Below are 16,317 nucleotides of genomic sequence, written 5' to 3' on the forward strand. Positions count from 1 at the left end.
ACAGAGGAAGTGGTGTCATATACAAAATGTGTTATTTCCTACATTTTACATAAAATGCCCTATACAGCATGGTGTTGTCGTTTGGCTCTTTAGTTTAATCTTCTAAAAATGTTTTGTAACCAGATTATAACATCATGCGTTCTTGTTTGTTTTGTAAGGTACAAATTTTCGCTACAGGTTACAATCACTAATAATTGAAGTGCGTAAAATAAAATGAATGTACTCTTACTTCTGCTACAAACTGTTGCTCTGATTTTTGTGTATAGCATGCGAACTATCGAGCTTTACGACAGAAATATCAGAATGGAAATTCTTGTTTTACATTATATAAACATTAATATACCTTATATTGGAAAAAGTAGCAACTACAAATGATAGTGAATGATTATGGAAAAATTGGTAGAATGATAATACGGGAGGAAACAAGAAAGTCTACAGAAAGAATAACGGACACGATGTTGTTCACCGTAAACTCACATAGCTTGGGATCAAACTCCAGTTCCCTCGTGTTAAAGTGAGAGATTTCAGTTGAGTCACTGTACTCCCGACATAACTACTGAAAGTACTAAAATTCGAAAGTTACGAGAAATTATTTAAATTTTGGCTCTTTTTCGAGTTACTTGCTGTAAAACAACAGGGTGGCGACAAAAATTCGCCTAACTTTTCTCAGTTTCCCAGAACATTTTTTTTAAATTTCCGATATGTAGTTCGTCATACAAACTTTCTCATGTTAATAGAAAAAAAAAAAAAAAAAAAAAAGGCCAAGTAAATACGACAACGATGATACATAAGTAATGTATTTTTCCCTAATTAAGAAAAACAGCTTTCTTAGAAGGCTGGCTAGAATATTTATTATAAAAAATAAACTATAAAAGTAACGGTTTCGGAAGTATAGCACTTCCTTCCTCAGACTCAGCATTAGTTCTTTCCACCAATCACGTTACTCATCAATTTTGCCAGGTGAAAGGCAGTTACGCTCGCCTCCGGAGGGGAGGTAGTGTTTTTAAAAGAAAAGTGAACTTTTAATGAGTAGTGATTCCTGATTGGTGGAAAGAACTAATGATCTTTCTTTATTGTATATAATTTTATTTCTGATTTCAGTTGTAGAGTGTAGTCTGAGGAAGGAAGTGCTATACTTCCGAAACCGTTACTTTTCTAGTTTATTTTTTATAATAAATATTCTAGCCAGCCTAGTAAGAAAGCTGTGTTTTTCTTTATTCAAGATGGATACAAGGTCATATTGTCATAATTTCCCTAATTAATTGGAAAAATGAATAATATAAAAACAAATACAATATAATTAATTATGAAAATACAATGAAATTTCTCTCGGATTGACCATACATAACTTCTCTCACTCTGGTCGACTGCATTAGGCCGTAGAGTTTCCTTACCTACTAAAATCTGCTGTAATCGGCTACTTCGAGCCATTGAATATTCCCACACAAATTAATTTGCTCTGGTTGGCTGCATTAGTTCGTGGAGTACTCCTACTTTCTTGGCCACGTTGGTCGGAAAACATCCTATCCAACTGCATTGAGCTGGAGCCTCCTATCTAATCAACCTGCTCTGGTCGGCATCACTAGCCATGGAACCTCCCTACAAAAATACTCCAGAGCCACACCTTAGAAAATAGAGGACAGGAATAAGGGACACTACTGCGTCTTCGGAGGCTGTTTTTGTTAAACGTTGTTGTGCTTAGTGTTTTTCACAATAAAAAGTGAAGAATAAAACTCAAAGATCTCAAATACATTGACTCTACCAATCCTGACAACAAGAGAAATATTAAAATATTTTTAAAGATGATCAGTCATAGAGCAGAGTCTGATTATTGCTCACACTACATAGACGGTGGTGCACGAACCTAGATAGGCGCGTTTTCTAGTAATATTCTATTTCCCTTTCATTTTATGAATCTCGTAATTCATTTGTACTTATTATTCATAACATTTGGTTATAGGGGAAGAAGAAAATGGGGCGAAAAGAGTAGTCAAAAGAAATGGTACAAATAATCGAACATGAGAATTAACCATTTCAATGTTACCAATCTTCATATGAAAGTCAGACAAAACATCGCATTTACCAGAATATAAGCGCCCTCCTAAAAAAAATTCTCTTTTTTTAGAATTCATTTATTATATGAATACAAGCACCTCCTATAAGATCAATAAAGAAAATTCATACAACTACCAAACCAATGGCTCATCATTTATTACAAAACCAGTGACTTATTAGATATGACTTTACAGATACAGTTACCGTAGTTCTTCTATCCATTCTGAAAAGCACAATGCTTGAATTCACATGCAGTGTTCTGAACTAAAAAATTAAACAATCGACAATAGAATCTGACATTACCGAAATTATGAATGCACTGATACTGTTTGTGTTCGCCTTCCTTTTTTGGCACAGAAAAATCACACAAAGGCAGTGCTTTAAGGTTATAAGCGTCCTTTAAGAATTTTAGTCCTACATAAAAAAGGGGGCGCTTATATTCGAGAAAATACGGTATTTCAAAATTTCAAGATATGCTTGAGATTGGTTTCATACAGTTGAGTTGAGTTGATTTTGAGTTTAATATTCCGTTCAGCAGCGAGGTTATATGAGAAGTGGACCTACTGATTAATGTGGAATCCGAACCACATGGGCTCCTGTCGGGAATCGAACCCGGGTCTCCCACGCCAAAGTCGCGTACGCTAATCGCTTAGCCACGAAGGAACTCTAGTGTCATACAGTTTATTCCATTCTACTACATATGTAATAAGGAACTGAAATAAGGGCATACCTTAACTTTAGAAAATAAAGATACACAGTTCGTATGATATTACATTTAATTATCTTACTTTGGTCAAAACTGATGTGAACATTCATATTGCTGCCAGAATGTACCATCCATAAATATCCCTAACAAAGTAAGACCGGAGAATGAATAAGTTCAGTCAACAAGATCTATGAAAAACAACTCTGCAAAGAAAGAGATGAAAAAAAAAAAGCTATGAACGCGGCACCACTTTTGTACACTTCATACCATAAATTATAAGTTCCTTCATAATGTGTTTTCTTAATACATACTTATTTAACAATGCATAGATATCTTTTTATTTCTATTTTTGAATGTATTTATTTATATAACAGTCACTAGTAAGGACATATACATATATAAAGTTTCTTTCTTCTTTCCGCTCTTAATTTCTTTTGTTTTGCTCACGGCTCTTCAGAGACCCTTGACACACAAAACGATCATTAACAATTCGTATTTATCATATATTCCCATTCACTATCACTTTATAAAGTGCAAATTATAGAAACAACGCCCTATAACACATATGATGAAAAGTTGTCTTTGGGAAGTTTTATTATTTTATTTATTTATTTATTTATATCTTTTTCGTAACTTTCATTTCTTTGTTACTTCGAAAGTCGACTAGTTGGTATTTACATATTGGGTGAATTTTCTGACGTAACAGACAGACACACACATATATACTAGCTGAGGCATTCACGATAACTCCGGATTTTATTCCAGGTTTTCTTCTTTTTATTTTTTGCACACATATACACCTCCTTGGTTATCTTCTACAATAATACCAAATACTTCTCAGAATGTCTGTCAGGGATGAGGGAAAAAATCCTTTTGCACTCTAACTGCTGCTGCTGCTCGCAAGATGCTACCTTAAATGAAGTTTACTGAGATGCGTTCTGAGCTGCACCTCCCGCTAATGACGACGCTGACGACGATGCAGACGCCTCGGCTGCTGCCTGATCTTTAAGATGTTTCTCTACCTGTTGCAAAAAATGAACAAAAAATAATTGTAAATGATGTAAGTCTTAACTTGAACTGAAGAATGCGTTTAAATATTTACTAATGCAGACATTTTCAGTGGGGAACCCCACCTTCGTCAGCGGCTTACATACAATACCATGAAGCTCAACTGTACTAATGTCCCTATTGGAGCTTAAATTGTATCGTGTAAAATTTTACCACTATAATTATGCTTGCCTAACATGTGAGAAAACTAAGTAGTAAAAAACATTATCTCATGAATATTTTGTAATACCGTTTTTGCGCGAATATACGCCGTACCTAAACTTTTGACACGAAAAAGTAAATCTTCAATATACCTGACTTGACTTGATTTTGAGTTTAACGTCCCGTTCAGCAGCGAGGCTATATGAGACGTGGACCTACGGATTAAAGTGGAATCCGAACCACATGAGCTTCCGCCGTGGATCGAATCCGGGTCTCCCACGCCAAATGCGCGTACGCTAACCGCTTAGCCACGAAGGAGCTCTACAATCTCCAATATAGAACGCACTACTAAATTTATAAGAAAGTTCAATTAGACACTACTTGAGGCTCTCTCCCTCCTCTTCTTCAACTCCCGCACAACTAAGGGTATCTCATTACCAACAGGACAGCTTTTGCGTATGGGGAGGTCTGGTGACGTTACTTATTTAAGTGACAATGTAAGGAAATTCGAAGTTGATTTGTTCGAGAAAAAATGATCATTTGGTTTCTGAGTGACGATGGGAAAGAAGCGTACTAGTTACACAGCAAAATTTAAACTTCATGTTATCAGCCATGCAAAGGAACACGGAAAGTGGGAAGCTGAACGCAGATTTCATGTTGATTTAAAAAAGTTCGTCGGTGGTGTGCACGTGAAGAGTAACTCTTAAATAGTTCGAAAAGCTGGTGTTCATTTTGAGGGCAAAATTGCAATTATCCAAATGAGAAAAAAAGACTCGCTTGATTTTGTAGTTCAAAACAGGAAATGTGAATATGTCGTTACAACTGAAATGATTCAAATTAAAAGCTGTAAAATAACACGCCATTTCAAGTTTCGTATGGGTAGATTCGGCGATTTATGTAACGAAATAATCTATATGTTCGTCGCAGAACTATAATTCTGCAAAATTGCGTCAAGCTTTCGAAAACATCTTTCCAGTGTTACGTGATCTAATATCGATGCAAAAATTTTTATATACATTCCCAAAAAGGGAAAACACCAAACGCCGGTCTATTTTGATATACCGAACAGCACTATCGTAAATAATGTAGGGGAGACGTAATGTGCAAATACGTATATGTGGTGCTGAAAAGCAGCGGTGCACAGTGATGTTGAGCATTACAGACAAGGACGAAAATTGCCACCGTATGTGTTTTTCAATCGAAAAACTTTTCCCAAGGGAGAAAGCTTCCCAGCTGGTCTTATTTTAAGAGCTCGTGACAAAAGAACTGGTCTTAGACTGGATTTCAGCAGTGTGGAATAAGCGGACAGGAAGGAGCTCTTCTTCGCTCAAAATCAATGTTTCTGTTGGATAGTTTTCGCGGGCATACTGGTGATCGAGGAAACAAGAACTGAAAAAAGGAAACTGTAACCCAGTGATTATTTCTGGCCGCATGACAAGTGTGTTGCAGCCTTTGGATGTGTGTATCAATTATCCATTCAAAGCTAGTATAAGACAATTCTATAGAAAATACATCATCAACGAGCAACTTTGACGCCAGGAGGCTGTTTGCAGCGTGCGTCTATGTCAGACGTGTGTCGTTGAATTTTGGCTGCTTGGACGTTAATCTCGGAAGAACTCATCATGAAAAGTTAAAATATTGGAATTTCCAATAATCTTGATGGGACTGAAGATGACCTTCTTTGTGATAGCGACTCTGGGCAGCATTCTGGATCGTCCAGCGAATCAGACGCTGGCGATGCTGGGAAGTGACTGTGCTTTATTTGGGTAGGTACAAACACGCTAACACAGTTTTGCGAAACGAAGTTGCTTTTTCAAAAACAGCTACTGTATATATTATAATAAAAATGCGTATTCCTCTTAATAAATGTATGAAGTGTACAAGTGCTTTTTGTTTCAGTGTAAGGTGTTACCAGTACCAAATGAAGGTGTTACTTTTTTGCGAACAAGGTAAGTTTTCCGCTATTTTCTTCTGAATCTTTGATAGTTTACAAAAGTAACTGCAGTAACTCGTTATTGTACTACTTTCAACCCACAAGATACGTGTATATGTAATTTTGAATTTGACGATTTATGATCTGAAGGGGAAAAATCTCACCTTATAGGCTGCACCATGGTTTTCCAAGCCAAAATTTAAGAAAAAAAGTGCGACCTATATACGCGCAAATACGGTTATTACAGAAGCTTTATATAATAATTTGTCACTTTCTTACTCGTAGAGCCTTTCTATTTGAACTGTGTCCTTGCTGGCGCTGGTGTTGATATGCGATTTCCCATACCTCCCTCAAAAGAGGAGAGACAAGTTGCTGCGGCCGAGATCTTTCAATTACTGGATGTGGAAGCGTTGCCACAATGAATTATTTCACGGACTTCACTGTGCTCTGCCTTGTTAACCACTTTAAGTAGCCTGTGATCTTCACTCGTAAAAACCAAACGACTGAATGACAAATTGGCAACACAGCTGAGGTCATTCACTTCTTTTCGCTACGCAAAGGGAAGGTTTCATCCGCCAGAGGGTGGCGGGGGTGATGCCGAAGTATAGTTCGCATAGTTTCCGGGGGCACAGGTGGAATAGACAGGCTCTAGTTCGAAACAACAGGCGTATTCTGCTTGAAACTTTTCTATTTCAAAGACAGTAAAGTTGAACCAGTGTCGGGTCTGACCAAAAGAAAATTGGGTGACTGTTCGTCTTCAACACATTGTGTTGGCATTGCGGCGACCCCAGCGTCGTGAGAACAATTGGAAAACCTACTTGAAAGAAAGAAATAGTGAACTCCAGCCTAGAAAGCCATAATTAATGGTGAGGGAAGCCGATGTGCTGATCACATATCACCCCCAAAGGTATGAGTGCCACAAGCCAGCTGGTAGGCCCTAGCTCCCTGCAGCCTGCAGCACTAGGAGTTTAGTTTAGTTAATATTTAGTTTAATGTTACAGATAAGCTTAACAATATCTTCAATGTTCTTTCATTATATAACAGAAGACATGAGATGTGATTAATCCACAGTATGTCTTTACGTAAATAAATAAGTCGTTGACGAAGGTGCTAGTTCCCAATGAATATTTTAGCATTAATAAATATGTAGACGCATTCCTGAGTGTGATTTAATACCTATAATCACGTATCAGTTAAATTCCTTCAGTAGTGATGTAATTCTTAAAAAAATCTCGGCCTCCCATCTCTCTTCTATAGTCACTCTCCTCCAACTGTACGTATGAGATTTAATAAATACTTGGACATGAAACAAACAATAGAATTTGCCAAAGAAGTTTAACATTTGTTTAATTTCATCTACAGATAAGAATACAGAGACTTCAAAGAGAGATGGGTGGCTAATTTTTAAACAAGCTTGGACATTACTACATACGTAGGACGGGCGGGTACTCTGTTTTTAAAGTTTACTGTACCCACAAAAAAACTTTTGTTTCTTTACCTTGCTACCGAACTAAGGGTTGCTTTCTTAAAAAAATAATTAACGCGACATTCTGTATGGCTGTGAACTTAGCTGCTAACAATAGCTCAGTTCTCTCTTAGCTCTATGGAAACATGGTTAACATTTTTATCCTTTGTTAATTTTTATCCTTTGTTAATAGTAGCAAAAGTTTTATAAATTTGTAGTGATTTGATGCTTGAGTATCTGTCTTCTCCTGGCGAGTAATGGGACGCAAAGATCTTACATTTAAAGGTAGTCAGCTCAGCATTACATGGCACAATATCAAAACAAAGTTTGGCTGAAGTGCATTAATAAGAAATTTTTCGATTTAACGGGTACAGTATTAAGTAATCTTCACTGAATACTGAGAGAAATACGAACAAAATGCAACGAAGAGAATGTAAAACAATACATTCACGGCTAAAGAAGTTTTAATTCCTTTAACTGTTTCTCATAATTAGAGTAAGTGGTGTCTTTGAGATACGAGACAGGAAACAGTAAAAAAGCACTTACAAACGTGATACACAGCAACTGAAGTAAATTTCGAAGTCGAAGTGAAGTCTCCACACGACTTGCATAATTTAATGCTAATATCAAGTATCCAGACTTAAAGCATGGTCGGCTGAATGAATCACTGAATCCGAATGGTCTTCTTTATATGAAACATTTTTTTTAGTTGTAGTTGTTTTATTTTATCGTTGTTAATAATAGCTTTAGTTCAGGAAAAATTGCTGAAATTTTGGAACTGACATAAGAACGTATACTTACAAGTTTCCTAACGAAGTTCCAAGCCTTGCTGTCTGTTCTCCCCTTCACATTTTCCAGTGTGTATGGGGGTGTGATAGTAACTTCATTCATTACTACAATATTTGGTCCCTGCCAAGTTACTTCCTCCATCCTAGAAATAAAGAACACATATTGTTATTATTTCATAAAAACACTAAAAAAGGATTACTTCATTTAATTAGCAGATTTTATGTCACACAGTTAAAACTTGAACCTAGGGTTACCAACTCTCTGGGTGCCATCTGGACTCTCCAGGTTCGAAATACAGCCTACGGGCTTAAATATTAAATGCGCTATTACAAATTATCTATGGCATTTATGCTCTATAATATATGTTCTTAATTATTTTTAAGAATTATATTTTTGCATTATAAAGTTATTTAATTATAAATAATGTAAGTAAAAAGCTAATTGTCACCGCAAGAAACAAACCTTATCTCTAGGAAGTACTTTCGAAGAACATCGTCTTCATCGTCAGTCTGGGCACACTTCAAAAAGGATTTAAACCATAAAAAGAATTTTAAAAATGTACGAAGTAAAAATCTTCTTGTCACTATAATTGGACATATGTTAATAGTAATTCACTTGTCACTGTTCACCGTTGTTTACTGTTTTTTTTTTTTTTTTTTTTTTCTTTCTTCATTATTTTCCAGACGGCGAAAATGAGTAGCAAAAACATTGCTCCAAATGGCATTTATGTCACCTTTATCTGAATTGAGTGCCGGTTTATCCTTATGAATGTAATAAGCTTCTTTAGTTTTCCGTTCATTTGCTGTTTTTGCTTTTTCGATCAAACATGAATTAACAGTGTTGTGGTTATTTTCTTTGAGATGTGATGCCAATCCAGATAACTGTTGTAAGCTACGAGATTTGGACGTGCGAATGTGTTCAGTAATTCTGGTATAAATATTCCTTTTTGTTTGACTTACATATATTTGGTCACATTGACATTTAACCCTGTAGACGCCACTACTTTGTTAGGGATCAGTAAAAAATTATTTAAAATTTGTAATACATTTTTCTATAGGTTTAGGAGAAAATTCGGAGACCTTGATGTTATATTTATGCAATGCCTTTTTAATTTTTGCCGAAATATGTGGAACCAGAGGGACACCAATCCATTTGTCTTCTTTGGCATTTTTGTTCGCCGATGGTGGGTGCCGTCGATCTTCCGCTGTACCTGCTTCTACCACTTCAGTAATAAAGATTTTAATAGCCATTTTGTTGTCCAATTTTAATTAAATATTGAATTTCTTGGTTGAGGTCACCAGGAAGATCAGAAAGTAGAAGAGCTCTCCTGAAGAAGTTTTTCCAAATATTCAGTTTCTGAAGCCATGAATGAGATGACTTAAAATGAATATACTTGGTACCAGCAGAAGGTTTACGATATACTGAAGTAACAAACGTATTGGCTTGTCTTTTGATGGTAATATCAAGGAAGCTAAAAGCTCCATTTTCTTCAAGTTCCATCGTGAATTTGATTCCAGGATGTATCTGATTAAATTCATCAAATAATTTCTTTAAATCTTGATATTCCTTGTACAGAATTAAGGTATCGTCAGCATATCGAAAATACCTGATATGAGGAAATTTTGGGAGAATGTTGTTTTCGAACGTGTCCAATACCAATACCAGGTTGGAAAGTATTGGAGAAAGAGTATTGCCCATGGCCAATCCATTGTCCTGTCGAAAGATGGTACCTTCAAATTGGAAAACATTATTTCTAAGGCAAAAAGCTATTAGTTGAGAGACTATTGAATTTCGTATGGGTTTACTTTTAGTTTAAGTAAGGCAAGTTCCACTGCCTGTAAAGCCAGGTCTACTGGTATTGATGGATACATCTCATCTAAGAAATTCAATATTTAATTAAAATTGGACAACAAAATGGCTATTAAAAGTCTTTATTACTGAAGTGGTAGAAGCAGGTACAGCGGAAGATCGACGGCACCCACCATCGGCGAACAACAAATGCCAAAGAAGACAAATGGATTGGTGTCTCTCTGGTTCCACATATTTCGGCAAAAATTAAAAAGGCATTGCATAAATATAACATCAAGGTCTCTGAAGTTCCTCCTAAACCTACAGAAAAATGTATTACAAATTTTAAATCATTTTTACTGATCCCTAACAAAGTAGTGGCGTCTACAGGGTTAAATGTCAATGTGACCAAATATATGTAAGTCAAACAAAAAGGAATATTTATACCAGAATTACTGAACACATTCGCACGTCCAAATCTCGTAGCTTACAACAGTTATCTGGATTGGCATCACATCTCAAAGAAAATAACCCCACAACACTGTTAATTCATGTTTGATCGAAAAAGCAAAAACAGCAACTGAACGGAAAATTAAAGAAGCTTATTACATTCATAAGGATAAACCGGCACTCAATTCAGATAAAGGTGACATAAATGCCATTTGGAGCAATGTTTTTGCTACTCATTTTCGCCGTCTGGAAAATAATGAAGAAAGAAAAAAAAAAAAACAGTAAACAACGGTGAACAGTGACAAGTGAATTACTATTAACATACGTCCAATTATAGTGACAAGAAGATTTTTACTTCGTACATTTTTAAAATTCTTTTTATGGTTTAAATCCTTTTTGAAGTGTGCCCAGACTGACGATGAAGACGATGTTCTTCGAAAGTACTTCCTAGAGATAAGGTTTGTTTCTTGCGGTGACTATTAGCCTTTTACTTACTTTATTTCTAATAATTATCACCGCTCGCAATATAATGATAATCATTTAAATATTTTCATTATTATCCACACATTATCGCGCGGCACCAACACTGTTTTCATTTAATGATTTTACAGATATGAGAATAAAACTTAAGATCAGTTCCGATGAAAATGAGTTTTACAATAAGACTTCCGTTTTAGAGTCTATAATATCACCATTTAACAGGAATGATGATAAGAAGTGTAAATTTTGGAGTGAGTTTTTTAACACAGTAGATACACCAAACCTATTAAAAATTGCAGTATATTCTCGCTAGTAACGTACATGTCCAACGAATGTTTACTGTAATGAAAGGTTTTTATTCAGATGACAAAATAGAATATTTTGAGGAGGTACAAATATGTGTTCAGATGAACTTGAAATGTCAATTTTTCTATGAAACGGATCTGGAAAACAGGACTCTTCTTCAGGAGTGAGGAGCTCCAAAAATATGAATAATAAGAGAGATGTCTATAATCACTTATGTTTTGTGCAATTTTCAGTGTTAGTAACAGCGTTTGTAAGTGTTAGATGTGAATGTGGTAATAACATGCAGAAACCTTCAGTTTCAATTTGTCCCGAAGTACACAAACGACGCTGGTTTCTGCTGCACTGAAAACACACCATCGATAATAAAATTACCAATACGTCTGCATACAAATCAAGACAGAACATTTCATTTCACTTAAAATCTGGCATGTTGAATTACTAAAACGTTCTCCCTTTTTGGACAAATGATAAATAAATGTGTTCTAGGTGAAGGATTTACATACAGGGGTGTACATCGAGGTGTCTACAGAGGTTGTTCAGCCTACGTTTGGCCGATTTCGTTCCTTCCCCCTCCCGGGGAGAATGGACTCACCCGACCTGGCTTGTGGCGTCCTGCAGTGTTGTGCAGTGGCTTCCTGGAAACGGAGTTGTTTTTCCGAGAGGACAACAATAACGCACAAAATAGGACCATTGTTGTGAGTGTTGTGCTAAATTTGTTTCCACGTGTGTGGGTTTCCGCTCTGTGACCAAAATGCCGCCCAAACTAAGCCGGTTTTGGGAAAGATATGTTGCGGCTCTTTATGACGCCCACTTTAGTGTTTCTGTCATTAGAAAACAGTGCAAGAAGAATGGTTGCAACATCAGTTTAAGTGGAATAAAAAATGTTATTAAAAAGTACAAGGGCAAAGAAGCTCCACCATTTGGATCACCAACGAAGTCGCCTAGGAAGCGGGAATGCACCAAGGCCACCTCCACCATGCAGAGGAAACTTCGCAAAATAGCAATGCAAGTAAATCCGCTAACACAAAGGTGTATGGCTAATCGTCTTGACGTGTCTTTGGGGACTGTGAGCCGGACGTTACACCATCAACTCAAGCTGGAAAAAGTCATGAAAGCTAGCGGCCATCTTCTCACAGATGCCCACCAAAAGGAACGAAAGTGTAACGCCCGGAAGCTGTACGAACGGCATCTGGCAAAACAAAGGTGGATGTACGTCGTAACGCTCGGTGAAGCATGGATTTACCTTTCCGACTGCGGCAAACCGAGAGTCATCATGTACCGAGAGAAAGGCGCCAATAACTTCAGAAGGTAGGTCCGTGTCTGTAAAGAATCCCTCCCAAAAGGTTTCAAGGTCGTTACTGGCAACTGTTACCGAGGTAAACTGAAGATTAGTAGGGTGGCGAAGAGCTGCAAAATAAATTCGCATTATTTTCAGGAGCAGATCATGCGGCCGATCTACGAGCATGAGATTCCAACAATGTACGGAAATGACGCCAATCTGGTGCGCATTCACATGGACAAGGCCTCATCACATACCTCACGATCGTCCCTCGCATTCTACAAGGAGATGGAGGAGGCAAGTGGTATACAGGTGATACCTTTCAATGAGGTACCTGTTAAATCTCCAGATGCAAGTCCTATGGACTATTGTGAATTTGAATTGCTGAAGCGGGCTTTGGGAAAACGGCGTGTGACAACTGTAGAAGGACTTTGGAAAGCTGTGCAAAGGGAATGGGACAAGATTCCCCTCCCAGTTCTTCAGAGAAGCCTATTACAGTGGAAATTACGCTGTCGGGCTATTGCTAGGAACCAGGGAAACATATCGAGCACTTACGGACCTGACACCATGGATTCTTCTAAATTTTTAGGTAAATCGAAATTGGCCAAATGTAGATTGAACAACCTCTGTATATACACACAAGATTCTAGTGGTCTAAATATATAGTGTAAAGAAATATATCATATATATATATATATATATATATCTAATGAACGCTGCATTATTATACTGAGTAGTCAAGAAGTCACTCTCTATAGGCGAAATTACAATATACTCAACATTGTCTTCCAAAGGAGAAAACCGATTAAAATATGTAGTTCTACAGAAGTATAATTTCTTAATACTACATGCATGAAGATGATAAGAGGTTACTAAAACACAGCACTGAATCGCCGTTACCATATGAACACTTAAGTGAGTATAATTGCAAATTTTTAAATAAACGCTATTTATTATATTAAGAAAAAAAAATCACAGAACTAGCAGCAATTAAAAAAAAAAAAAAGTATACACCATTTATGAGTACAAAAGGTATCTAAATATTATTACCAATGTTATTTTTTTTTAAATTTCTTTTTTGAAATCAAACAAAGTTCCGTTAACATTATTAGAGTTGAGTTAAAACATGACATTCATATTATTTTATGAGACAGGCTTTTGGGTATACTTCTAATACTAAAACTGACTGATACACAAATTTCCTACCACGAATATTATCCATTCATTTGAATTGCATTACATGACAAAATGAAGTTTTTCTGCATCACTCATGTAATTTCAAGAAAATCACATTGAGCATGATCAGAATTTGTTCTGAACTTTACGTACGAAATATACAAGAGAGGTGAGCAAACGTACATCTAATAATAAAAGAATAACCTATGCTATACACTTACGTTTTGGCTATTGCAAGGAAAAGTTTCTGTCCTTCGATGGAGACCCCAGCCCGCAAAGCCGTGATAAGGCGTTGTTTCTCCTCTATTTGATTACGCGCTCTATTGCTTAACTGAAAAACAAATTATTAATAATAAAATTACATTATATTTCTACTGATTTTATATCCCAATCATAAACTATCCGACTTGTAGTACAATGGTAAATTGTTTTAGTTTGGTCAAGTTTCACATATGGAAAACAGATTTTGAAATAATTTCTCACCACGGATATCACAAAAGTAATTTCAATTGACAACTAGCCGATATTATTTGCTGGTAGATGCTACAGTACATTGCCAATGTCTTAGCCGCACTGGAATACCGGTTTTCGTGCGATGAGCGAAGTCGGGCAATGCCGGGTTTGGTCCGAGGAAAGATTGGTGACTGTTCGTATCAGATGGTGTTGATATTACAGAGTTCACCCAGCGTCGTGAGGACAGTTGAGAAGCTAGTTGAAAGAAAGAAGTATTGAACTCTGGACAGAAAACCAGCATTAATGGCGAGGGAAGTCCCCATGGTGACTACACATCACCCCCTTCCCCCCCTCAAATAAAAGCGGACTGATAAAAAAGATGTTACGCCTGAAGTTAAGGTTTTAGATGCCATAGCAAATATAACTTAAATAAATAGTCTTACCTTGTATTTCGAATTTTTGTGATTCACTCAAACCATTTTCTTTAGTGTAGTCTAAAATTTATTAAACACGACGCATTTTTAAAGTTTCTCCCTTCCATAGAAAACGAGCCTCAACCATGCTCCCAATTTAGCAAAATTTAGAGTAAAGAAAGTATTAAAGAACCATAAAATTATTTGAGTGAATTACAAAAATTCGAAATACAAGATGAGACTAGTCTTGTATTATCAGTTAAGTGGAAGTTTATTGGTTAAGGATTACCGTTGTATTTTGTTCATACTACAAAAATTAATAACGATACAAAATTCCATCAGGTGATTACTAGATTTTAAACACAACCTTCATATGAACTATTAAACTAGAATACAAGGCCAACACAGAACTTACACTTTGACAGTCTATGGCATCCAACATTTTTAATGTGTGACCGCTCTATGCCTTGCCGTTTGGTGCTGGTTTCCCGTCTTTATAATGAGTAACTAACTGGTTTAAAAGATAAATGGAAAACTTCGTGGATTGCTTCTGTAAGTTTTTCTGTAATAGTTTCGACCACTTATTGTGTTTGTATTCGAACTATTTCTACATAAACAGCCAGTTTATCAAGAGATCTTATTTCAATTTAAGAATCCTTGCCCCAAAAAGTACAAAATATAAAGTGATTGAATCTCCACGTGAGTGACCTAACCTGGTGAGCAAGGACACAAAATAAATTGTCAAGACAGTTCATAAGAACTTTTACAGATGTAAACCACGTAGTGAACCTTTCACTTATCTTTTTTAATAATTTGTTTTAAAACGTGTCAATTTCTTTCGTTAGGTAAAGTTTTTTTTCTTTAACTTAATATACAAAGGCTATTTTTTCAACATTCAAAAGGTCAACAAAAGATTACCATATCTAATGATGAAACTGGAACAAGACAAAACTATTCATTGGACATGCCCCTCCCACACACCAACAGACTCTGTCTGGACTTCATCCTTGTGAAGTAGTGAGCTTAAAAACATATCGAGTGCAATCGAAGCTCCCGTCAACCGTAATTTGATTTCGCCAGCCGCTGATCTTGAAATTTCAGTGAACTCAAAAGTCAGTTCAGAAGTTACAACCTGCACGAACCACATGACACATACGTTCAGCAAGATCGTCTGTCGTCATAGTTTTACACCCTTGGCCGCCCTCGTCGTGTACATAGGAAAGTCTTTCTTTAAACTCTGCAGCAGTCGTGTACACAGCCACCACTTATAAACGTCCTGCCGCAATCCTTACTCAGTCAACGATTATGGCTGTATTATGCCCTTACGCTTGGAGTAATCAAATTACATCATGTAGTTCATACTTGGCGGGTGTTTCGATTGCACTTGATTTGTTTTCAAGCTGGCTACTCGACAATGATTGAACATAAGAGTCTGTATAACGGATGGAAAGGGAACCGACGACCAATGAATAGCTTTGGCCTTTCTCGTTTCGTCAACTCAAGTGATTCTCCTCTGGTGCCCTAACGGAGTTTAAAAAATTTGTACATATTCTCTGTTAATTTGTTAAATAATTCATTAGCCTCACACTTAAAATTTATTCAAAACTTCGCACACACACTCATTGCTAAAGCTTTGGATTTCTCACACATCTCAAATGAGATCTCTGTAGATTTTTTCTTGTAATAATACATAACATGGAAGCAAGATTTAGTATTTAAAGAGTACTATGAAACAAAGTAATTAAGGTACACCATATGTGAGTTCTTGTTTATTGAACGCGTAATTCAAGTGTTTATTCATGATAGAAATGGTGA

The 16,317-nt window shown here is 36.4% G+C and overlaps 1 protein-coding gene across 1 annotated transcript in view; it reads right to left on the minus strand.

The window, feature by feature from the left end:
• Positions 1–3,474: 3,474 nt before the first annotated feature.
• Positions 3,475–16,317, minus strand: part of Lsm12a (LSM12 homolog a) — a 38,357-nt gene continuing 25,514 nt past the window's right edge. The window contains exons 3-5 of the mRNA XM_081739849.1: positions 13,858–13,967; positions 8,170–8,299; positions 3,475–3,783 (exon numbers count right to left, since the gene is read on the minus strand). Of these exons, the coding sequence (XP_081595975.1) occupies positions 3,685–3,783; positions 8,170–8,299; positions 13,858–13,967 (339 nt within the window). The 3' untranslated portion in view covers positions 3,475–3,684. The remainder of the gene's footprint in view (positions 3,784–8,169; positions 8,300–13,857; positions 13,968–16,317) is intronic.

This window comes from Thermobia domestica, chromosome 15 (genome assembly GCF_964235325.1).
Source record: "Thermobia domestica chromosome 15, izTheDome1.hap1.1, whole genome shotgun sequence".
Lineage (NCBI taxonomy): Eukaryota > Metazoa > Arthropoda > Insecta > Zygentoma > Lepismatidae > Thermobia > Thermobia domestica.